Source organism: Kogia breviceps, chromosome 6, assembly GCF_026419965.1.
Source record: "Kogia breviceps isolate mKogBre1 chromosome 6, mKogBre1 haplotype 1, whole genome shotgun sequence".
NCBI lineage: Eukaryota > Metazoa > Chordata > Mammalia > Artiodactyla > Physeteridae > Kogia > Kogia breviceps.
Window position 1 is genome coordinate 106002858 of NC_081315.1, and position 26974 is coordinate 106029831.

Here is a 26974-nt window from a genome sequence, read left to right on the forward strand (position 1 = left end):
AATATTAAAAAATTGAACTCAAAATGGTAGTTTATTTATTTTTTCACTAATGATCATTTCAAAACAGTTTTTGGAAAACTTGCATTTGTAACTTAAAGTTTGAGTAGCATTTACTTACAGGTTTGTCCTTGATAGTAGGGCTGGATACACACAGGTAGAGTTTTCCATCTTCTTCAATACAAGCATCAATTAGTGCCTGAACTGAACTCTCTTCTTGAAAGAGAAGGAATGCATAGCCTGTAACCATAAGAATGAGGCAATATGTCAAGGTAAGTGATTTCACCCCAAATTTCAGTATGGTTTAGAAAATACATGCCTTTGAAAAAGATGAAAAATAACTATAAAATAGGACTACAATAATTATACTTTCTCTAGGAGAACATAATATCTTACGGAATACACACGAAAAGAGATATTTAGTAAAATAGCTAGCTACTTTATATAGAGCACTTACTATCCGATATTGTGATAAGAGCTTTACGTGAATTTCATTTGATTCTCACAAGTCTATGAAATATTATTCCCAATTTACAGAAAAAAACCCTGAGGTGTCAGGTGGTTAAATTACTTGCCCAAAGTCAGTCACATAAGCAAGTAGTTGGTTGATTAATTTCAAATCTAGATCAGCTCTAAGGTCTTCCATGATACTGTCTTCTTAAAGAATGTGGTAGGATTAACCAGTTGAGCACAGCAGGAGCTGAAGTTTCCTTCAAATGCCCTCAGGGTAAGACAAGTTCTAGAGCATACTTTTGGACAGGTGGAAAAGAGCACATGTGGAAAGGCCCAGGAATTTCCATAAGTAAAGGGAAAATTCCACAATCATCCTGACAACTTCCAAATGATACTAAGAAAACTCCCTTAGGGAGGTTGGAATGAAACAGGTTCCAGACTTCCCTGGTGGCGCAGTGGTTAAGAATCTGCCTGCCAATGCAGGGAACATGGGTTCGAGCCCCGGTCTGGGAAGATCCCACATGCCACAGAGCAACTAAGCCCATGTGCCACAACTACTGAGCCTGCGCTCTAGAGCCTGCGAGCCACAACTACTGAGCCCATGTGCTGCAACTACTGAAGCCCGTGAACCTAGAGCCTGAGCTCCGAAACAAGAGAAGCTACTGCAATGAGAAGCCTGAGCACCACTACAAAGAGAAGCCCCCGCTCACCACAACTTGAGAAAGCTTGCACACAGCAACGAAGACCTAACAGCAAAGACCCAACGCAGCCAAAAATAAATAAGTAAATAAATTCATTTAAAAAAAGAAACAGGTTCCTTCAGGATGGGTCAGACTTTTATTTTTTTACATCTTTATTGGATTATAATTGCTTTACAATGTTGTGTTAGTTTCTGCTGTACAACGAAGTGAGTCAGCTATATGTATACATATATCCTCTCCCTCTTGAGCCTCCCCTCCCACCCCTCTAGGTGGTCACAAAGCACCGAGCTGATCTCCCTGTGCTATAAAGCAACTTCCCACTAGCTATCTATTTTACACACAGTAGTGCATGTATGTCAGTGCTGCTCTCTCAATTCATCCCAGTCTTCCCTTCCCCCTCTGTGTCCACAAGTCCATCTCAAGTTGGATGAGCAGCAGAACACTTTTTTTCAAACAGCCTGGAGACTATGTTTGCACTTTGGATCCAAGTTCTTGCTTAGATTCCTATACATTTTGAAAATATGCCCCTCCTCCTTTCCTTGACAAGCAATTGTCAATTTTTAATCAAATATGATGTATCTAGCAGGCAGAATAGAGTTCATTACAAAAAGGAGGCATCGAAATTTACATTACAAGTTTACTGTTATGTGATTATTTCCAGCAGCAGATGACTATAAATGACCTAACAATACCCCTTTTCCTGGACAAGATTTCTATGCACAAAACCTAGAGCACTGAAATCTAGTCCCAATGTGAAGATGTCTTCAATCAGGCCAACCATGTCTGTGCCATTAAACAATGGGAAGTAAGAGGTCATGTTTTACTAGGAATTCAAAAAACACAGCTTATTGCCAACAATGGCTTTTAGTGCCACAAAGGTCTGATGTGACACACAGAAAAAGTACTTCATTTTAATAAAATTATAATACCTGATTGCATAAATAAGCCATAAAGCCAACCTACACAAATAGAAACTTCCAAAGGTATGATTATGCAAGATTAAAACCACATCTTAGAAATTTTTAATTGCTAGAAACAATTTAAATAGGCTTGAAAAAATAAAGACTGGTTTTCTTTATGTGAAGGCTTTAATTTTGATACAAGCTAAGGTTTTTTTATTCTTTTTGTTTTTAAATCTATTTTTTTATTTTTTGGCTACACCACATGGCATGTGGGATCTTAGTTCCCCAACCAGCGATGGAAGCACTGAGTCTAAACCACTGGACCACTAGACAAGTTCCCAAGCTAAGGTTTTGAGAGCTGTAATTGTTTTGTAGTAATTGTAATTAATTATTACAATTGTAATAATTGTAATTTAAAATAGTATTTTAAAGTCAATATTTTTAATGTTATGTTTTTATGATGTTAATTTCTGATATTAATATTTTAATACTGCTTAATTTTTGTGATTATTATGGAAGAAATGTATCACAAAAATTAATTCAGCAACATGGCAGGTAAATTATGATCTAGCTAAGGCAAGCCATCAAATATTAAAATACTCGTACCAAAAATACCATCTAATAGTTCTTTAGAATTTATTAGCGCAAGCTAATGTTTACATATGATGAATCTTATTCACTGCAAAGGACAGGTATGTATAAGTGTGGCTCAGTATCCAATGTCTCAAATCATTACCTTAATTACAAGGTAGCTTTGTCAACTGGATGCTTCTACACCAGTGTTTTCCAAACCATGGAAAATGATGAATTACATCAATGACAAAAATGCTTGAAAGCACAAGGTTTAGGAACATTGGTCTTTGGCAAAGAGTACAATTAACTATAATTGTACCAAAATAGTATGATTTGCCACTGCTAATATTTTTGTTTTTTTCTTGTTTTCAGTTTGAGAAAATAAACTAACAACTACCACAAAAACCACAGTAACAATGCAACAGCAACAAAGACAGCAACTATTATGTTTCATGAAATTAGTGCCAACCTACCTTTCTTACATTTCTGCCCATGCAGAAAATGTGTATCTGTCTCGACAAAAACTAATTCTAATACCTTTCTAAAATTATATTTCAATGCCTGCCTGGAACACTACTGAACAACTTTTTAATCTAAGTTGCACAGTATCTTTTAGATTTAGTTCAAAATTTCTCAATGAAGCTTTACCCCACATACTTCAGGTCAAAGGATAAACTATCCTATAGTATTTATAGTTGTATGTATTGTTTATTAGGCAACTATCAACCCATGAATTACTGAGAATACAAAGATGAATAAAGACACAGTCTGAGAGATTAAAGGAAGAATCTGACATTAATAAAATAAAAGCTTATTTATAAAATTGTAAAACTGTAATACTGCAACTGTGAGTGCTCTGAAAGGGCACTGTTCTGGAAGGGCCTACAATAGGAGGATTTGACCTCATTAGGTGGGTCCTTAACAGTTTCCCACCAGCAACTGATATTTAAGCTGAGAAAAGTAGGAGATATACAGATGAAGAGGCAGGGAAAGCCTTCAGGTCAAGAGAACAACAAACATAAAAGTCCTGAGGCAGGAGAGAGCAAGGCCAGTTTGCAGAGCCAGAAAGAAACAAGAAGCAATACTGGGAGAAGGAATGGGATGGGGAGGGCGGGCAGGGAGAATGCATTTTTGCCTTTATCCTAACAATAAGAGAAACCACTGATGGGTTTTAAGTTGGAAGCTAAGAGTAGCACCATCAGATTGTTTTCAGAGATATTACTTAGCTATGCTGTGGGAGAAAAACTGCAGATAGGCAGAAATGTGGACAGACTAGTCATACACCAGAAATAGTCCAGACAAGGGATGACAGTAATTTAGGCAGGAACATTAGAAACCAACAGGCATTTTTATCGAACACTCAGTAAAATAAACTGTATAAAAGGACAAGATCATAACACTGAACAACAGATTAAAACTAAGCTAAGAAATGAACATCTCCATCAATACGGAGCTAATTTTCTCTCTACACCAAGATTCAGGACCTCCAGGTCCAGTAAACTCCAAAATCATGTGAAAATTTAGAGTATATGGAGACAGGTCCATATCCATAACTAGACTCTCATGGAGGCCTGGGATCTAGAATCTCTGGTTCAAAGGATTCTGTAAGTATAAGATCTAAAGGTATTAAAAAAATCACATTATTCCATTTCTCTAAGGAACTACATAAACCACTAATGGAAGTTCTATAATTCTCGATGACAAAAAGTAGAGATGGCCCATATAATTTATCACCAGAATCCCTTAGCTAGTTTTTGTATGCCAATAACTCTTAACATGTTTCCTTTCCTGGAGCCAAAATCAGATTATTCAATAGATCTACTGGAGTCTTTTTTCCAGGCTTGAAAATCCACTCAGCCATGAGAATAATAATGTGTTTTTTCATTTCTAAAATTACACTTCAATAATATTCAAAGTAAAGTCTTAGTCTTTCAACCTCCCCCTTTCTTTTATTCACTTCAGAGAATGTGCCATTAGCAATCTGACTGACTGGATTCATGTTCACTTCTCTCCCCTTGCCTCCCCCTCCTCACTCTGGGCGGGTGAGGTGATCCTTCCTGTCCCCACTGACTGTGGCATTGCTTTGCTCAAATGAATGTGCACTCAATTTGTGATTCTTGTACTCTGGTGACCAGTCACAGTAGTATCCTGGCAATATGTAACTAACACAACTAGGCATCCTCTGCACATTTTATCTCTTTATGTAGTTGAGTTTTTTTCTGAACATTCATTTTCTTCTCTATCTGAATTCGCCAACAGAGTACTGCTCTCTTGTTATCTGCTATTATCTGGAACACTTATGTATATCTTGCAATACTTAAAATAGTCATAGGTTTATATCTTATTCTCACTTCACACATTTCTTAATTTCACTGATCAGAGACACTTTATTATATGTCTGTACCCAAGTTACTTAGAATGATACTTTAGGCAGAGAAAATTAGCTCTCATATAACTTATTCCCTAGCAAATATTAACAAAACAATCTCTTACCTTTTGGTGGAAAATAGGACTTGCTTTCTGCTTTATGAGGCCAATCTACTACCAAAGGCCCAAATCTTCTGAAGCTAGCAGTTATTTCATCTTAAAAAAGTACAATAATATGAATTAGGAATCAGTTTTAATGATGCATTCTAAAAAACTCCTATATTTTATATGCTATTTTAAAGATTTAAAAATTTAAAGTACCAAATAGCCTAAGATAAACTAGAATATAAATACTAGAAACATGTCTAATATCCTCACTAAAATGATACATAAATCTTAATAGCTATTTTAATCAAAATAGTTTTTAAGTAGCATATTGGCTAGAATAATCAATTCAGTGTGACTTCTAAAATTTTACATACTAATGTATGGACACTAATGGATTTATAGTATACCAAATCATAAATATCACTGGCTTGAAAAACATGCCAACATTATATCAAGTTAAAGATCCATAAAGAGATCCATTACTGCTTGATAAAGTAAAATATTGTAGGAAATAAAGGGCTGCTGAAACAAGACATGTAAAGCTATAATATTTCTAAAATATACTAGGGTCTGATACATGCCAGGTAGTTTCACTGAAAGACATACAGGTCACATCCAATGACATGTTCTAGGTTATTTTATCACATGGAAACTTTATTATACTGATTAATACATAGAATAAGTTTTTGGATATTTGAATTACAACTGATAAAAATTCCCCAAATGTAGCAATATATGCTCTATTAGTAAGTTGTGAATGAGAGTGGCAGATTTCCCACAGCTTTGCAAATATTAGTTTCAGTATTTTTAATCTTGAATTATTTTTCTTTTGTTATTATTACACATGATAATTTTTACATACGCTTATTAGTCTTTGTATAACCTAAATTTCCTGTTTATGTACTGTTTCCATTACTCACTTGGGTTTTATAGCCTCTTTTCTTACATGTTTCTAAAAGCACATTTCTCCTTAAAGAAATTGAATTTTTAACTGTCATGCGTTACAGGTAAAGTTTTGTGGTTGGTTGGTTACCTTTAATTCATTGTGTGTGTGTGTGTGTGTGTGTGTGTGTGTGTGTGTGTGCATGCATGCATGTTATAGTCATATAAAAAGGTTAAAAAAGTTTTAAATAAATACATAAAACAAAAAGTTTAATGTATTCAAATATGTTCTATATTTAAAAACATAAGTGGGAGATGAACTAGATGAAAATCTTATTTACAAAAAATGCTCACAATAACAATATGCATAAGATATCAAGTAAAGAAACAAACTTTAAAAAAGTTATTTGTTCAATTATCTTTATATTTCAACAGGTGACAAAATATTTAAACAGAGATGGATATCCATTTTAACTGAAAATCTCTAGAGGTAATAACTCCATATCCTCATTCACATTATATTTCAGGTTTGTTTTTTTATATGCCAAATAATCATTTTACCTTCATCAATATCTGGAGGAAGACCACCAACAAAAACTTTTCGAGAGAAACGTTCTATTCGCTCTCCATTTTGATGAGCTGAGTAACATGTGGGTGAATTTAAAACACCAACTTGATCATTATGTCCATCATCCAGCAAGCCATCATCTATTGGAAAGAGGGAAGAACGACCTAAAATATAAGAACAAATATAACTTGAATCTCAGATCTAAGAAAATGATAAATTGAAGTCAGGCATAAAAAGAGCAACAACAAATTCAAAGGCTTAAAATTGAAGGTGACATAGGCATAAAAAAATTAAGGAAAATTCAGAGTTTAAAGGTTTAATTACCTAGATTCAAGAGAGAAGCTGTCTGAGGAGACTTAGAAATAAACATGGTCATATGACAACAATTACATCACAAACAAACACTAAATCACTTCAATTTCTCATGGAAAGCAGCAAGAATCTGATGTATGGGGATGGGTAGACTGGATGTGTAACCTTTTAGAAGAAAGATTTTAGGAGAAACCTTTTAGAAACTGGTGGCAGAAAGAAATGGCACAGACTAAGCAGATAAGACAATAAAAAACCACTTGCAGACTACAGTAAGTAAGGACAGAAGCACCAAGTAATACTTGCATATAAGACCCTGAATTCATTTACTGCATGTGTGTCAATTACATAAAAGGGTAGACAGGGCTTCTGCACATATGCAAAACAGAGAAAGGCACGCCCTCTAGGACTTCAGTCCCCATCTGAGCCCACCCTCGTATGGGCACAGTCTGTATAATCCTCTGCAGCAATCCTGATGCTAAACTCTGTGGCCTGCATGGAATTGGGGTTGAGGTGAGAAGGAAGGGGCTACATGTCTGTGAACTACAGCTAGCTAGATGTTAGAAATAAGAATTTTAATTTTATAAGACCAAAAACAGGGAGAAAGATCATATTTGGTAATAGGAAACAAATTATTCTGCAGATTCAAATTCAGTTTAAGTAAGACGTTCTGAGAGATACCTATGTTCACTGAGTAACTCTGGATATTTAGCTTTCCCAATACCTTTGCTATCAGGAATAAGGACCAATGAGAAAAAAAGTCAATATTCTTTGTGATCAATGGAAAGAAAGCTCTTCAAAATGAAACTATTTTCCTTAAAATGAACCTCATCAAGAACCATCAAAAGTAATATTAATTATGAATAACTGGTTCAACTTTCTATGGTTGGACTTTAAGTAAATAATTGTATATTTTAAAAGGAATAAGATGAGGTAGAGAAACAACATGCACATTAACTAGTTTTTGATTAAAATGGCAAATCCAAATTTTATACTTATTTCAGACATGGCAATACTTAAGTAGAAATACTGAATGCAGTGACAAAGAATATCACTACATAAGCAATGTCACACAAGTGACCCAAAATGACTTAAAATTTTTTCTTAACTATAATATTGTAAGAATATTCATTATATATCAATGAATTATTCTTTATTTCTAATTATAATAAATACTACAGTTAGTAAAATAACTATCAAAATCTATAATCTATATGTCTAAAATCTATTAACCAAAGTTCAGCTGAATGAAGGATGTAATGGAAAGGCTAGGAATATGTCACATACTGGCCATACTGACAAGAATCTTCATTGCTGGAAAATCATAACCACTTTCTTTCTAGAAGCCAGAAAAGTTATAGAGTTAAATACCCATTTAAAAGAGGAGTTAACTAAATATATATCACCAACAAGAATATTATTTTTTACCTTTCCAATTATCCTTCCCTATAACCCAAATCAACATGACAATAAAAGGAGAACCAGTTAGTAATTATGTCTTCCATGTACTTTAAACATACTTTCTATGAATGATCCATGAAAATGACTGGCAGTAAAGGTAAAATTATATGTGTTGAGAAAAGTAGAGCTGGATCATAAAGTGATTTGGACTAAAATATTTACAACAGTTTTCAACCAAAATTAAATTACTTTTCTCCTTTCTTGCTCTGAAACTAGGATATATTTTCAGGTTTTACACCTCAAAAGAATGAAATTGACTGATAATGAAATCACAATATAAAATCTGTGCAATGTAGCAAGAACTGCTTACTTAGAGGAAAATTTTCATACTTACAGGGAATTTTATAGTTTTAAATGCATATTAGAAATTAATAAATGCTTAAAATAAATAATCCTAGTTTCTGCCACAAAGAGATAGAAAAAGAATAAATTAAATACAAAAAGAGTAGAATCAAGGAAATGAAAAAAGTAAAATCAATGACACAGAAAACAAACTAACATAAAAAAAAGTCAATAAAGGCAAAAGTTGGCTCTCTGATAACTTAAAAAATCGATATACTTCTCAGCAAAGTTCATCAAGTTCATGAATAAAAAAGAAAACTAAAATTACCAGGAGAGGAAAAGAAAACATTTGTACAAAATTAGTCAATTTATAGCTTAAAGCTAAGCATGGTTCTTTGATATCAATGTATATCTGTACTTTTATTTACTGATTGTTGTTTTAAAAATAAAAGCAAACACAAAACAAACTATTATTATTAAGAATGAATATTCCTCCCATCCTCAAGATCCTAGCAGCCACTTTACTGGGTTAAATAACCCACCAGTGTGATGGTATGATTTTTATTTCATATGCAAGGATTAAAAAAACTATCAAAACAACAGAAGTAGGTCCAGGACTGATCTCTCTCAGGCACCATCTGTTTAATCAGATAGAATCACTATCACACGTTTCTCCAAAGAACTGAGACAGGAGCTCTAAGGTACATTTATTACTTAAAAGTATTTTGCCCCAATAATAGGTTTGTCCTTTTCTCACAGAGAATGAATAAGATATTTAATTTACACAATCAATTAAAACCTAGTACCCTGTATGTCTTTGTAAATTAATGTCTGGACATAATATATTTACTTTAAAATTAAGTTCACTAAAATTTTGTTTCTTTTAAAAATTGGTATGTCTGGGTATAGGTGTAGAGTAGGTAAGTCAGTCTCTTCGAGGAGGAGGGATTAGCAAGTTTTTTCTGTAAAGGGCCAGATAGTAAATATTTTAGACTTTGTAGGCCAACTACTCAATTGTCATCACTGTAGCTCCAAAGCAACCAGACAAAAAGTAACTGAATGGGCATGACTGTGTTGTAATAAAACTTTGTTTAAAAAACCAGAAGCCTTGGCTTGTGGGTTATAGTTTGCTGACCCTGTCTTATAGTATTACCCTGGCTATTTTTTGGTCATGCTTTGAAGATTTCGTCCATTCTCTCACAGTTATCAAAATAATTAACATATAGAAATTTGTTGCATTTCTACACACTAATAATGAACTATCAGAAAAGGGAAAGCAAGAAAATGATCCCACTTACAATCACATCAAAAAGAATAAAATACCTAGGAATAAACTTAAGTAAGGAGGTGAAAGACCTATAGTCTAAAAACTATAAGGCACTGATGAAAGAAATTGAAGATGATGCAAATAAATGGAAAAATATACTGTGCTCATAGGAGAATTAATATTGTTAAAATTTCCATACTACTCAAAGCAATCTACAGATTCAATGCAATCTCTATTAAGATACCAATGGCATTTTTCACACAACTAGGACAAATAATCCTAAAATTTGTATAGAACCATAAAAAAACAAAACAAAACCTTGAATAGCCAAAGCAATCTTCAGAAAGAAGAACAAAGCTGGAGGTATCAAGCTCCCTGATTTTAAGCTATACTAAAAAGCTAGAGTAATCAAGACAGTATGGTACTGACATAGAAACAGACACATAGATCAATGGAACAGAACAGAGAGCCCAGAAATAAATCCTCGCTTATATGGTCAATTAATCTATATGACAAAGAAGGCAAGAATATACAATGAGAAAAGACAGTCCCTTCAATAAACGGTGCTGGGAAAACTGAACAGCTACATGCAAAAGAATGAAACTGAACTACTTTCTCACACCATATACAAAAATAAACTCAAAATGGATTAAAGACTTAAATGTAAGACCTAAAACTCCTAGAAGAAAACATAGGCAATAAGCTCTTTGACAGTGGTCTTAGCAATACTTTTTTGAATATGTCTTCTCAGGCAAGGATAACAAAGCAAAAATAAACAAATGGGACTACATCAAACTGTAAAAAGCGTTGCACACTGAAGGAAATCATCAACAAAATGAAAAGGCAATCAACTGAATAGGAGATGTATTTGTAAATGATATATTCAATAAGGGGTTGATATGCAAAATATATAAATAACTCATTCAACTCAATTATCAACAACAACAACAACCACAACAAAAATGAGCAGAGGACTTGAATAGATATTTTTCCAAAGAAGACATACAGATGGCCAACAGATACACAAAAATATACTCAACATCACTAATCATCAGGGAAATGCAAATCAAAACCACAATGAGATACCATACCATATGTATGGCTACATACACAGTATGAATAAATCCAACCTCTCTAATTAAACCTCCATATTTTCATTCCCTTTAAAATGTATTTCTCCTATCTTCTCATTCCATATATAATCTACTAAAATCTACAAACTAAAGCTTTGCTTGTCTGCTAGAAAAGATTTCTTTGTGGTGTTTAGTACCACTAACTAAAATACTGTAGGTTCTTTATTTCTATTATTTAAAAAAATATTCTATATATTTTTACTCCTTCTGGAGTAGAGCAGCCCTTTAATCCTTTATTAAAGGGAAGATTGCCATAATAGAAATATTTTAGATTGAGAGATAGAGTTTAAGTTACATTTCACACCTCCCTTCACAACCTTCCACCCTACTCCAAGCTCAGACGAGTATGTTCACTCTCAGAATGGAATAAACATTGAACAGACAATAAATACAAAAGATAGATGTGAGAGTCTTTCTCCTTTCTAATCCTGGCTGCCAGGCAGCACTGAAGTATAAGAACTCTTTATGGCTCCCACAGTACAGAAATACATAGGAGCTGGGGGCAGGACACAAATGAAAAGCAGGGAAAGAAATCTTTGCTTTTTCTTAATTACTTTCAGTATAATTAAATTTTGATTATTCCTAAGGTATATTTCATATATTAATATCTTTACCCAGTTTGATTTAAAGTTCTTATGTTGACATTATTAAAGATATTAAAATATATAAATTCATTTTGGTAGTAATTTGGTTTTACTGCAGTCAAGTGGGAAATCTTTTAAATGAAAACATCTACTCTGCCTGAGCCTAAAGTTGAGTCAAAGGTGACAAAAGAAGAAAAAATAGTTATTCCTAAATTAGATTATAAAGACAAAATGCCTTGAGAAAATAATACTGTCCACCCACCACTGCTCTGGTAAAGAACAATGTCTTATTTTTTGGCAAAAATTATATCAACTCAGTGTGACACATCCCACATCAACAGATCTGATGTGTATGAGATTTCTTTTCAGAAAAGAAAAATGACTAAATAAACGAATAAATGTACTTCCTTTGATGGACCAAATCTAAAACATGAAACCCATAAAAGGGGTCTTTGGTAGTTAAAAGGTTATTGATGTGATACTGATATAACATCTAGCATAGGAAGAGGAAAAAATGAGTAGAAAATAGGAAGAGAGCCAGGCTACTTCTAGCTCTTTCTGAGTCATTCCTTTGGTATGTGGCTTTTTTTTTGTAATGTCTTATTACTTACTGTGTTAAAGTACTTTCAAACTCAAATAAAATCTCTCAATAGTTATTTCTAATGGGTAAGCTTTTAAAAAATTTTTATTGAAGTATAGTTGATTTACAATGTTGATTTCTGCTGTACAGCAAAGTGACTCAGTTATATATATTATATATATATTCTTTTTTATATTATGATTTATCATGGAATATTTTCATCTGACCATCAAATCCAAAATTGTAAAAGCAGACTCCTACTATTCACAGAGGACCAACTAAAAGAATTACTAATGCCATGTAATTTGAGAGGAAAATTCAGGTGTTACCCCCCAAACTAAGCCATATAAATGTGACAACTGTCAGTTCTGTCCTATAGAAGGCTTCTACCAAAAGCTTTAAAACCATGTGAGATCTTTCTTCCAATGCTGGGAGGCAGTTCTGAAGTAGAGGAAATCTTTATGGCTCCCAGAGGACAGAGATATAAACATAAATCACACTAAGGTTAAAAGATGAAAAGTGTATAAAAAGAAAAGAATCCTAAATTGCTCTATAGTTTCAAAAATACCTAAAAAATAACAGATTGGTAAATGGGTTTTTTCAAGAGAATTAAAGCTCCATATTAAAATAGCATAGTGAAATAAGATAGTGCATAGAACTGAAAATAGGTACTAAAATTCTCAATTCTTCCCCTCTTCTCAGTGGCTAGTAACAATCTTTAGAAAGTCATTCAGCTTCAGTTTTCTAAGTCTTGAGTTTCTATAACCTCTAATTTCTTAGTTAGAAAAATAAAGAACCAAGAGATTCAGTGAAGCATTTGAAGAAACCAAATTCTGAAAATGAAGTTAAATTCAGACAATGTGAAATACAAAACTCGAAATACTACTTACAAATATAAAATACTAGTTTCTGTCGTCAATGGTGACAAATGGTTTTGCTTGTTTGTTTTCAAAGTAACACACTCCTGACTAGATAAAAAGAAATTGAAGAACTGGCACACATATATAAAATTTATCAGAAGGCACTATTATCACTGTCTATCCTCCATGGCTCAAGGGAGATTTTAGGGGTCAAGGAAAATCCTTTCATTCAGTTTGGCACTTACAACAACTACATAAATAGTATGATTGTTGGTCACTTAGAGGACTATTTAGTGTAAAGTTACTTTTGCTTCTTCTCATTCCATTATCACATCTACCTTTCTCCCCATCAATTTCTGCACATGAAAAAGAAAAGCAAAGTTTAAGCCACGGAAAATGTCAGCTGCTTTCCTAGGAAGCTGAATAGTACAGTATCATATAGTTCTGGCCTTTTCCTTAAGATAACAAGAACCCAGAGGGGAAGACTTTTGTGGGAGAGAAAAAGAATGTGTGTGTGTGTGTGTGTGTGTGTGTGTGTGTGTGTGTGTGTGTGTGTGTGTGTGTGTGTGTGTGTGTGTGGTGTTAGAGACAGGGAGAGGGAAACTATTATATTCTTAGAAGACACAGAGAAGTATTAGCAACATGATTTCTATATATCAGTGTTAACAGTAATCTGTTTGGTATTTGTCATTTTCAACTGGGTCAAACATAAAACTAATAAACTAGAGTTGTAAATTACATACATAAGACAATCAGTTACAGATTGAGAGAGCATGTCACCTTCACTAGTATTTATTAAATAAATGTCTTAAAAAAACTATAAACAGCAGGTTTATTTTAAAAGATACACAAATAACTTTAAAACAGTTAAAATCTGGACAGCTTAAAATGGAAAAGTTTATTAAATAACCATATTAGTATGAAAATGTACTTTAAAGGTTAAGATATTTAGGATTCAAAACTTTGACAAGTGCTCAAATCAAAATACAATTTTTTTCTGTGAGTTTCCAGACATTGCATAATAAATCTGGGATAATTAATTACAACATTGATCAGTAAAACCCAATTAGAGTTATACCATAGCAAACAGAAATGAATTACCTCGTCTTCGCCCATAACTCCTTGCTGCATGTAAACAAAGGACAAATTGTAAAATGTCAGAACTAAAAATAAGCCCACATATACAAAAGCTATGTGGGCATCTGGAAATTAGTGCTACTTTGCCTTAAGAGCTACCACAATGTCATCATATAACATCAGCATGGTGTTTTAATATTTACAAAGCACTCATATATGTATCACCTGAACTGTATAAAAACTGTGAAATTAACAGGAAAAATATAATTTATTCTCATTCATGTTAAAATTCATGAATAAGTATTTGTTTCATCTCATCAGGACAGGAATATGTAACACTTTACAGTTAAATAGCAACCCAAATAATTTTCCCAATGAATGGAAATAACTTGAATTAAATCCTTGTTTTTCTACTTATTATAAAGAGTGATATATAGCATATACTGTCCAACTAGTAATTCAGATCTAAATCACTTTATACCAAGCCCTGCATGGAAAAAGTAAATGGAAGACACAGAAGAATGAAAATATATAACAACATTAAATTCATTCTCTGAAGCCTGCAGAGTTTAGATAGAATGTAAAGAAATAAATCCATGTTCAAACTTGCTTAGCTGAAGAAATGATTAATGATATAACTAATAATGCTTTCAATCTTTTTGGCACAATTTATAACAGCTAACTAAGCGTTTATGTCTCTACATCTGGAGTAAGAGGGATTTAGATACAAATTATTATTAGTATCATCAAAGAATAGTACATGTGTTAAATATTGTAAAACTATAAAGCAGAAAGCATTTCAACCTATGTTATTAGCAGTTTACATAATTCCTCATGGATAAAAAATACAGCAATTTATTTTTCATAAGAAAGTACCAGCTTGATAAAATGTGCAACTTGTTTTAAATAACTCCTCCCCCCAAATCTGAGTATACAATGAGTATTTCCACTCTGGAATTACCAGTAAACCAAAAACGACTGTCAAAATCAAGATCTTAATTTATGTTCATGGATTTTTTTAGGCCTGGGAAAAATTTGATATTGAAAAATTTCAAATCAAAATATATATTAAAAGTTGTCAGAAATGTAGTTTCTCCAAAGGTATAAAACTTAAAGATCAAAGGAAAACATTTCATCTCATTAAATACATTCTATTATAGAGATTTCACAAAATTTAAAAAAAAATTATACTAATAAGGCTTTAATATAAAGAAGTGTGCCTACAAGGTGAGGATACAGCAGTGGTTCCCCTATAATAAAAAGGAGGAAAATCAAACTTGAAAGCTCTTAATCGTTTACACTTCAAGAAATAAGTCAATAAATACTAGTCTTTTATATAAAGTAACTTCATTGGCATCCCTGCCAGTCTACTGTCTTTAGTTATATAATCTGCTGCAGACTTAAACCTGTCCATGATATCCAGTTACCTCAAAGCCTGGCAGATTTACCTGACCTGTATACTAGTTTATACATAGCTTACCTCTGTGTGTGTTTATGTATATATAATCTGGGTAGATATAGATTATATATAGCTTACCTGACCTTTATATTAGTATAGGATGAGGGTAGGGGTGGAACCAGCATTTAGAAGTTTGTTGTGTAGGTCTTCTAAAACTTATATATAGGCCTTAAGGAAAACAGGGTTTCAAAGAGATGGAAGTCAACTATGGAAAATCAGACAATAGGAATTATAAAAGGAGCTATCAAGAACAGGCTATAGAAGAATGAATTCCCTGAAGTCTTACTAGTTGTATTAAGCATGGAAATGGTCAATAAGTCCCAAAACACTTCACAGCATGTCTTAGGAGCTGGGCTTCCTGCTAATCCTTAGGCCTGGTCTAATGACATTAATCCAGTATAAATTTGCTTTGGGGAATTTCATTCATAGCTGTAGAGGGTCAAACATTTATAAAGCAAATGAAACTTTTAATCAAATTTAAAGTCAAATTATGAATGATGAAATAATAATGTGTAACATAATTCATGATCTATTGAGAAAATTAATGACATCATAACCAGTTTATGCTTCTTAGATGAGGCTACTCAATATTAAAATAGTGAAAATATGCACAAACACTCACAACATCTTAGGTTTCATTTCAGTCCTAGGCTTGAACACATTATTTAGAAAATTTCTCCAACTATCTCATACCTGAAGAATTTTAGAATCCTGTAAAGAGCTATTGCACTTATTTTTTGGACAACTCTCAGATTCCAAGTCTTTACATTACCAAAAATAGAACTGACTGCAGATGAAGCTAAACCATGTGAAACGTTTCCTCTTCCCTGTCATGGAAGTAACCAATCTGCTACCACCACCACGCTAAACAGTGGTATGTGTACTCACTTTTTCTACCGATATTTCTATGTGAATTTCAGGGATATGTCCCACTGCAACTGAATCAGAAATCCTCAGTGAGAAAGAAAAATCATTAAATGTCTAGTATTATGTTTTAATTAAGAGACTTCTTAAAACAATATGTTCCTCCTAAACTCATTTAGAATATGATTTAGAAAAAAAGAAAATAATTTGTTGTATAAAACACTACATTTATAATATTAAATTTCAGTTACATAAATTTATAAAGCCTTAGAAAAAGTGAGGAATTGGCTATTTAACATACATGTGTAAATATATATATTATGCATGTGTGTTAAAATATATATTATACACACACACATATATATATTTCTTTGTTTTAAATGAAGGTAATAAGAACGATGTGAGAAAAGCCTGAAGACCTTCCTTACAAGGGACTTTACATTTTGGTCCTGAATTACCAATGATCTTATTTAGATTCTAACCCACAGATACTAAAAAAGAAACAGGATAATTCTAACATTCTCCTTAGGACCTTTGTGCCCTTATATATTGACTCTTAGCTATAGTTTGTGATACCTGAATTACTGCAGCTGGAGGAAGGGATAGGTAAACATACCAAATCAGCTGGAAATATTTAAAGGTTAAAGTTCTCTTGGTGTGAAACTAATGACATTCTTATTTTTTGCTCTAAAAAAGCCAAAACCGAGGAGAGAAATATGCCTCCCAAATCATAATCCTTTTCAAGATCCAAAATAAATCTGCTGCTATCTACTTCATTTCCATCAGCATAAAAAAAAGAACTGATTGCATACTCAAGTTTCCTATTTTCATAACTTAATATACTTAAAACAATTTCATTACTGAGTAAATTTTCTTAATTAAAAGATACACATAACTTCCTCCCAAAGTAGAGCAGGCTCTTGATTACAAACATGGCTGTATGTGGCTAATCACGACAAATTTGAATTTCAAACCAGCTTGCTAATGCCACCCCTTCCCCACTTCTGCTCTATCTGTTCTCCTTTTGAAAAATCATATGTACTAATAAAAATGTAAGCTATTTTCCTTGGGAGACATGTGAAGGGAGTACAGTAATTCCTACAGTAATAGAAACAAATACTCAGATACATCATTTTGTATTGCTCCTTACTTCTATGGAAAAAACAGGGTGTTTTTCAAAATTTTGTATTTTGTTTTTTACTATTGATAATTAAAAGTATAAGATTTATACACTTAGAAACATTAAAGCCGTCATTCTAACATCAGACAGTAAAACCTTTGGTCTTTAAACAGTCCACCCATTCCTATATAATGTGACTTCCCTAAAGAACTTCTGGATGTTAAATTTGGACTCTTCTACAAAATTTGAATTATTCAATAGTGGCAGTGCCCACTAGTCAATTCATCTGGATTTCTAAATGAATTGAGGAACATGGTCTGTTCAGAAGTAGGAGCCTATCTGCAGTTACATTTCTATGGCATTTTTTATTGTTAAAATTTTAAAAAAATCTATATAACAACTTCATGAGACATACAGGTGTGGGATTATAACTTTTTCTATATCTGAGTAAACAGAGGCTCAGAGTTAAGGGATGTGCCAGGGTAGTTCATAGATTTACCTATTTTTACCAACTTCCTGACCTTTATTCCAGTCCCTATTTATCCCTTATAGGAATATTTACATGTTTAGCCATAATGCTAATTAATTAGAAAGGTAGAATCACAAAATCTTTACAATGTTTGCCTTATCTTCATAACAACTATACTCATATTTATGTATTATTTTTTAATGGACTCAATAAAGCCTAGCACCACTGTAACATCACAGATTTCTGCCAGTTCTGTATTTTCTAAGGAATGTTCTTAAGCTGTAATAGTCATGTGTTTATTTTAATGTGTATTTGTGCACCATCAAAAATCATCTTAGATACCACAAGGGGCAAGTGTACCACACTTTAGAAAACACTGTTTGAGAAGTCATTTTACTTTTATTGACTCAAATTTTGTCCCTAAATAGCTTCTTCCAAATGGTTCTAGTTTGGCTTTTTGAAATAACATAAAACAAGCCACCTTTGTCCATTATACATAACATTCTTCAGTTGAAAATATCAGTTATGTCTTCTCTTAATTTTATATTCTCCAAACAGATCCAACTCCATCTATTCACAGGACATGATTTTTACTCTTTCAAAGTCATTTTTGTCACTGTTCATCACCCATTGCCACAACAAACTTTGACTTTCAGGAACTCTTCTAAATACTGTACATGAATGAATTCACTCACTTCTCACATGATCCCCCTGAAGCAGGCAGCATGCTGCCTCTCTTTTACACGAGGACTCTTGAGTCAAAGGGAAGCTGCCCAAGGTCACACAGATAGAAATAGCAAACTTGGGTGTAAACCCAGATAGCCTGGCTCCAGAGTCTGTGATGCTAACCACTACGAACTACTGCTAAACCACCACACAAAAGAAATACTGATGTATAATTTATTACCAATATTGATTTTCAAAGTCCGTAATATTAGCTATGCTTGTTGGTTAAGTAATACAACTTACTTAATCAATTGCCTAATAATGAGTGAAATCTGTAACAAACTAAAAAGAGAAACAATTTAAAAAGCAGGTCTATGTGCCGAGATGCTATAATTTCTTTAATCAGTCAATAATATTTAAGAATAATTTAGTATAGGCATAGGTTTGGTATTAACATCACTTAATTCTCACTTCTTTCTTCAATAACCTTGCTGTCTACAAAAATTATCTAAATCCTTAATATTTAAATACTTTCTTACCCTGTAAATATACCCAAATTTTCCACTCTTGCTTTCCCTCTTAACCAATGATCCCAAATGAGTGTTTTATCTCTTTGGATCAAATTGTTTCTACTGGCTGAAACACTTTTGATGTCCTAGTTTCATTATAATTTTTCTCCCCTAGTCCCTTGCCAGAAGAAGTTCAGAATTTCCAGGATGGCTTACTGTACTGAGTATGTACTGTAGCCCTAAAATGGCATTCTGTGAAAAATGCTCACATAATGAAAAAACAGATTTGTCCGCAGATGCAACTCTTGCCTGCCTTAATTTTATATTCTCCAAACAGATCCAATTCCTTCATCTATTCACAGGACATGATTTTCACTCTTTCAAAGTCATTTTGAAAATATGACTTTGAAAATATATATTTAATAAAATATGCTTTTGTCTACTATGTTATGAAACACTTTTAACCTAACATCTAGATTATTTATAAAGGCTTCAGACAACTGATAAAGTCAATTAGTTCAATGTTTAGTGCAACCAAAAAGTATAAGCTGTAAAAATAGTGTGGCTACTAAGCTCTGCTCACACAGAACCAACACATTCTACTGTGATTACAATATACTTCTGAATCATCCTAGTTTACTATGTATTATTCAGTAGTCTAAGAACATCTGTGAATGATCTAACAAATTATCTCATACTTTCCTTCAGATAGATTTTAACAGAATACTTGAAACATATGCAAATTCAAATTTTTCAACTGAATTGCTTTTTTTAGAAGTTAAAATAGAAATGTGAATGATCTTTATTTACCACATAGACTGTTCCAAAAGAAAAGAATTTAAGTAAGTTAGGATCGATATATTAAAAATTTATCATTACCTAAAGCTATCATTATTTTATAAATCAAGCCCTGAGAGTAATAAAGATTACAATCTATTTTCTGTTTTGTAAACTCAATTTCAACAGTCTAATTTTTAGTTACAGATTTAGAGTTCAGAGACCAGCTACTTAAATGATATGTCTTTTTAATTCCATGGTAGAAAAAAGAAGTCCTGGAATGTAATTTCTAGTGCCTTTCTGGTCAAGGTCTATGGAAACACCAAAATTCCCTAACTTCATAAATGTGGACTACTAGACCGTTGTAAGGTCTAGCCTGAACATGGCCCCAGCCTAGAGAGCAGTCTGGCCCCATTGTTAATACCTTGACAATTCTACCTCTAACCATCTTTGAAGATTCTTACTAATAGTTAATCCAGTGCTTAGACTAGGCTGGCACGTGGTGGGTGACTCAACAAAAGGGTCAAATGTTGAATGAATCAATTTAACACCTCACTTAACGTTTTGCATCTTCAATTTTTCTCTCATTCCAAAATCCTATCTACCCTGACAATCTCCTAGGTAGCCTAGACTTTATTCCTATCTTTTCATCTTTACTTAATATTAGTTTTTACTTAACGCTAGAGTTCACATGGTCTAGCTTTACACTGGCTGTTTTTTCAGCCTTTGTTTTTCAATTTCATTGCCATCTTTTTTCAACAAAGTTTTAGCTGAAAAAGAAGTGCCAAGCCATTCTAGTAATTATGTATTTTAAAGGAAGTCCTATGCTATCTTTACCATTCCTTCTTCATCCTACTTCCCTCTCCTCAGACCCACCCTCTGATTTAAAAATACCTTTGTGAAGGATATTTTAATCCTGCATGCCTACTCCCACAGTCATGGATGTCCTAGGTACCGTGACTCTGAATGCAATGTTTGCCCCACAGAAAGAAAACAACTTTAATGAAAGTTTATTTATTCTTTTCCACCAGAATAAAATTCACTGTGTAAACTTTCTAGCTAGAATAAATTAAATTGGTGTGACTCCCATAATTATAGAATCACCAGTATATTCCTTAGGTGAACATAAACACAAGTACTATAATAAGTAACAAGCTCTATGCACTTTGCAAATATTATCTCATTTAATTTTCATAATGAACCTTGAGACTGTTACTCCCATTTCACAGATGGGAAACTAAGGCTCACGGAAGTTACTTGCCCATTATGTATAATGGCCAAGTTAATACAATAAACTGGAAAACCGATATTCAAACTCAGGACTGTCTCCAAAGTCATGATCATTGAATTAAGTCATACTGTCACAAATACACTTTAATGACTGCTTTTGCCAGTGAGAATACACTTAAACTCCTAATTCTGCTTCCTGTACAGGAAGAGTTGTAGCTTTATTTTTATACTGAATATTTATAAAATGATAAACTTGTGTATATGGGGAAGGTTTAGAGAAACATGTATTCATTCATCTTTATTTATATAAATCAATTGGAAACATAAAATGTTGTTATAAAACTTACCATTTAACATCAACAGATTGTCAGTTCCTGGATGTGGATAGCTCAATCGACCTTTAAAAAGACAGGAAAGGGAAGTTTGAAGATTATGCAACTGTTTGAAAAGCAAAAAAATGGAAGGGGAGTAAGGAGAACTGTATTAAGCACAGTACAGTTCTTAAGGAATAAAAAATTAATGTTTAGCTCAAATTGTATTAACTAAAACTATCTTTGAAAATTGAAAACAAAAAGAAAGTTAACTTTAGTTCTTAGAATATAAGAGCACAATGTGATTTGGGAGCAATGCTTATAGAATAAAGCCTATTTGTTTTTTTTTAATGTGAAAATGATGTAGGTATCCTAATCTTTCAAATTTAATATAGGATGTGAAACTTTTAAAAATATTTTCAGATCTGTTTGCAATTTTTGCTAAAGATTTCTTTTCCCAAAAATGATATTTGAAGGAAAGAAACTTACATTCTTAAATAAAAAACCAAAATATCTTAAAAAAAAATAAGCCCCCCAAACTTATCACAACTTACCATTGAATTCAATTATCAGTTTCATTTAAATAAAGAAGTTTAATAAAAACATCTTAAATGTTTTATTACAAATGATATTGGAAATTTAACTTGTTCAAAGTTTATAAATGTCATAAAAATAAAAATATAAAAACTGAAAATATTAAAGCTGTAGAGCATAGTACTTCTTTTGAGTCATCCTTCATTAGAAGTTTTGCATTTACTAAAATGCAGAAGGGACAGTAGTACTACATACTGCTGTGGAAGAGAAAAAAAGTATGCATGAACAAACTGTGGTTTATCCAGCAGTTTTACATCATAACACTTATTTGATTAAATGCCAATAGTGAGGATGATCATTGTTTGTAGTCCATTAAAATACAGGATTTTCCTCTAATGCCTGAATCTCTGATAGTCTATTAGAAAGGTACATTAAAATCCACTTAGAAAACTTCTAAAAATTAAATATCTGTGAGATTACATTTCAGCAACCTTTAGCACAGCCCTTTAAAAAGACAATATGATAGTGTGTAATGCACTGACACCAGAGGGGGGTGACCAATAAATATCTGAATGGATTTGACATGATTAGTAAGGAGTAGAGATTAACTGCATCTACCCTTACCACTTCAGCAAGTACTTTATACGCTAAGCATCCTTTCCAAAATATTCCACGCAAAACAGATATTTTCTATTGACTTTTAATTATGAAGTTAAGGAATTTGATTATCTCCATCCAGTGCAAGAGCCAAGTGGCAAAGATAAGCTAATTTTGACATTAAAATAGATAGCTATGTATGTGTATGTGTGTGTGTGTGTGTGTATATATATATATATATATATATATATATACACATATATATATACTTATACATACACACACACTTCATCTGAGCTCTAATTTAACTACACATTTTGTTTTCAGACTCAACATAGTTAAAGTAAATGTTTCTGTCCTTCAAAGGACAATTTACCACCTCTCATTTACTCCTAAGTCATGGAGCATGACATTAGTTAACTAAATGACCTCTTAAATAAAGCTGTCATACTCTAAAAACATACAAATAAGTTTATTGTTGTGATACTTTAGTATGGAGTAAGAAATAGAAGAGTATGCACAAAAGGCACAAGACAGAAAGTTAGGAAGCAGAGCTTTCTTAAACTGGATTTCAACAGCATGGAACAGTACTTTGTCTGAAGGATCATAGTTTATTTTGGAAATATGCTATTTCTAAACATCTTGTTGCAGCTGATCAAATTTACAGAACAACTTAAAGCCATGAAGAAAATCAGTTATTTCTTACTTGAGATTGAAAATAAAAATCCCTACAAAAATGGCAACCTCTATTTCTCCGATCAGTGTAACAAGTTCATTAAGTGTTGTATACTGATAGTGCAGGATGCTGAGGATACGCATATGAGTGAGATACAGTCTCTGCAGAAGAGACAGACATAAATATGCAATTTCAATAAACTCTGCCAAGTGTGAAGAGTTATATACAGTATGCTATATAAAAAAACACAAAGGAGTATTTAACCAAGCCCAGGGATTCAAGTAACATGTCCAAGAAAAGTAAATTAAGCAAAGCCTTAAGACTAGTTCCACTTCAAAATACACTCAACTTTCAATTACCACATAATTATCTTGTAATAGGTTCACTGTTCACTTTATTTGTCCCAAGACACAGGTAACAAGACATTTTCATTACTAATAGTTCTTTGACTTCTGGTCTCTGAATGGACTTAAAAGGCACACCCCTTATGTGGAAAGTTCAAAAGACAGTATCTATTTGCAAATGGATATACATTTGTAAATATGTTCTAAAATACAATTCTCCAAAGAAGAAAATCTCTCAATATAACTAATGAAATATTGCAAAATGAAATAAGCAAATTTAGACTGTTTTAAAATTACCCAATTACTTTTCCTCCACCACAGTGAAATACTAATACATCTTTACAAGTCAACTTTCACAGCTGTACTTTACATGGGATAGTATTAAAATTACTTTAATTAAGAACCTGCCAATTGATAGTAATAACTAACACTGGAGGGCTTATGATGTGCCAGGAGCTTTTCTAAGTTCTTTACAACCAATTATTTAACCCTCATAATAATCCTGTGAGTTAGGTACTATTATCTTCCCATTTGAAGATAAACTTTGCCATAAAAGGTGAAATAGCTTGCCCAAGGTTACCCCACTGGCAGGCGGCACTGGCAGAATTTGAATCAGGCAGATTAGCTCCATACTTAGTCACTCTTATAATGACTTCCTAGCTAATAAAATAATCTGGAGAAAAGTATGCATGGTTGGTTGTAGGGTAAATTCATCCATTTAAAAAATTCACAGAATGATTATGTAGCATAATAGCTAACTTATACTTTAGAAAAGAAAAATAGAAAAAAGCCACATTGCTATAAAGCCAATTTCTCCGTATTATCTAAGGGCCTGTGGCACAGACCGGTAGTTGCAGACTAACACCTGTTTCTGTCAATACTAGGACACCCGAATGGACAGACACAGGGCTGCCCAGAGTAAAAAAGTAAATTTCCCAGCCTTCCTTGTAGTTATGTATGTATGCCCATGTGTCTAAGATGTGGCCCACAGGATGTAAAACAAAATTGGTAAGTGAAGTTTCTGGAAGATATCCTTAAAAGGGAAGATCTTCCACCTTTCTTTTACCTTTTCTTCTGCTTGTTGGAATGTAGAAGCAATGGCTCAGTTGAATCAGCCATCTTAGATCATGAGGCAGAAGCTGGGTGTGAAGGATAGCAGAACAACAAAACAGAAGGACCCTAGATCCATGAAAATCACAATATTTCTTCTAGGAGTGTTATGCTTATGTAAAAGAAAAAAACTACTATGTTGTTTAAGCTGCTTAGGAGTTTTCTGTCATAACAGAAGAAACTAACCTTACAAATAAAGTCCTCTAGTAATGAGTTTGGGCAAATTGAATTTTAGGTAACTGGGCTATTACTTATTATTGTGAAAATATGATAAAGTATAATAATTTAATGGTGGTTTTAATATATCTATACGTAATGGGTATATACTACCTCTTGGTACTTTTTCTTTTACATTAAAATACTATACAATTTAAAATAAACAATTTTGAAAAATATATATTCTTAGGTATCAGTGAATAACTAGAGGACCTACAGTCTCAAAAATTGTCTTATTAGTCTATTATGATTTTAATATGCATAATACATATATAAAAAGACAATTCATGTTAGCCATTCCAGATGCATATTAGAGCATCAAAAAACACTGAGAAATATGACAACTGCATACAACTTACCAATTGTAAAGACAAATTACCAGTTACTAAAATTTTAACAAAGCAGTATTTAAAGACCTGCAATAAGTTAAGCCAATATTAGACTATTCACATATATACATTTATTGATATATATCAACATATGAATTCTCTCTCTAAACTACTTACTACCAATAAAAAGAACGTATCAAACAGTGATAAAATTATAACATTTCTTATTTCATTTTTTCCTTGGATTTAAACATTCTTTTAAGTTATACAAATATGAATTGGAAAGGATAAAATGAAGCAATCACTTCCTCAACATCTCTTAATGTTTGTGTATTCTCAAATTTAAAGCCTCTAGTTAACAAGAAGATATCCATTTTGATGAAGTATCATCTTATTTCATATATAACAGACTCAAATATTTACATAACAGACTCAAATATTTATTAAATGGATGAATGAAATAACTCATTCTGTTATGTGAACCATAAGCTCAGTCTAAAGCACAGTACCTAAATATATGTTTGTATGTGGGGCATGGAAAGGACATTGTCTCAGTGAATGGAAAAATCACAGAACAAGCTTTTATCAGTTCATTTCTAAACCCCTTAAATATGGGGAGAAGAGGGAAAAAGACAAGTCTTGTTTTTTGCTTTTTGCCAAGATTAATTTTTCCCTTCTCCACAACTGTTTTCTTTTTCTTAATGAATACATCTAAAAATTGATCTCCAAAGCCCCAATATTCACAGTTAATGATGCCTCATTACTGATGAGAAAATTGCTGAAGAACAATGCCACACATTCTGCCAATTCCTTTTAATAGGAAAAAAAAAATCTAAATCACATATTAGAATCATAAAGAGTTTGAGTTAGAACATTAAACCAACTAGTAAGAGAGGCAGTATGGTGTGGTGGTTAAAAGCTCAAACTCAAGAGCTATTAAATTCCACCACTTACTAGCACTGAAGCTTAGACAATTATTGTTAGTAAGCCACCACAGTCATCCAACTGTAAATTAAGGGTAAATATCTACCCTTAGTTGTGAGAATTAAATAAGTTAATACATACATGTAGAGTCCTCAGAACAGTGCTTGGCATATAACAAGTGCTCAATAAATGATATGTTATATATTGTTTAGATATATTAGACATACACACATACACATACCCTCAAATGAAAAATTCTATATGAAAAATTCCTTTTTATATGCTTTAAATAAAGCATTGCTCCCACTGGTTTGGTACACTCTTCTCATAATTTTTTCATCATCTACATTTCACCTTTACTTTGAAATCTAATTAGAAAAAAAAAATGGTTCATAGGAAGCCTGGTAAAATCCACTCAGAATGTGGTCATTATCAACCTTGAATAACTCCAATCTCTGCTCAGATTCTACGGGTAAGGACAGTCATTCCTGACCTCACTCCCAAATCTCAGTGCATGCCTCATAAAAGCCTAAGAATAAGATCATACAAATGTAGAAAATACCCTTATATCCAGATCCCAAGAAAGCAACAGAATCATTCCTTACCTACATCTAATAAAAGCCATCAATCTACTTTAGTTTCCAGGAAAATTAAACAAGTTAACTAACTCTTAACTCAGGATCTCATCATAATTTTTTCACCTAATAATTATTTATAACTTTTAAAACTTTTATC

General features: G+C 32.6%; 1 protein-coding gene across 6 annotated transcripts in view; it reads right to left on the reverse strand.

Annotated features, from left to right (window-relative positions):
• Positions 1 to 26974, reverse strand: part of CPEB2 (cytoplasmic polyadenylation element binding protein 2) — a 61747-nt gene that overhangs the window by 10468 nt on the left and 24305 nt on the right. For 3 of the 6 annotated variants that reach the window (XM_059067227.2, XM_059067224.2, XM_067036376.1), the window contains 5 exons: positions 21546 to 21596; positions 14129 to 14152; positions 6545 to 6715; positions 5120 to 5209; positions 119 to 237 (listed from right to left, as the gene is read on the reverse strand). In XM_059067227.2, coding sequence (XP_058923210.1) covers positions 119 to 237; positions 5120 to 5209; positions 6545 to 6715; positions 14129 to 14152; positions 21546 to 21596 — 455 coding nt within the window. The remainder of the gene's footprint in view (positions 1 to 118; positions 238 to 5119; positions 5210 to 6544; positions 6716 to 14128; positions 14153 to 21545; positions 21597 to 26974) is intronic. The other 3 variants (XM_059067229.2, XM_059067225.2, XM_067036377.1) reach the window with 1 other exon arrangement.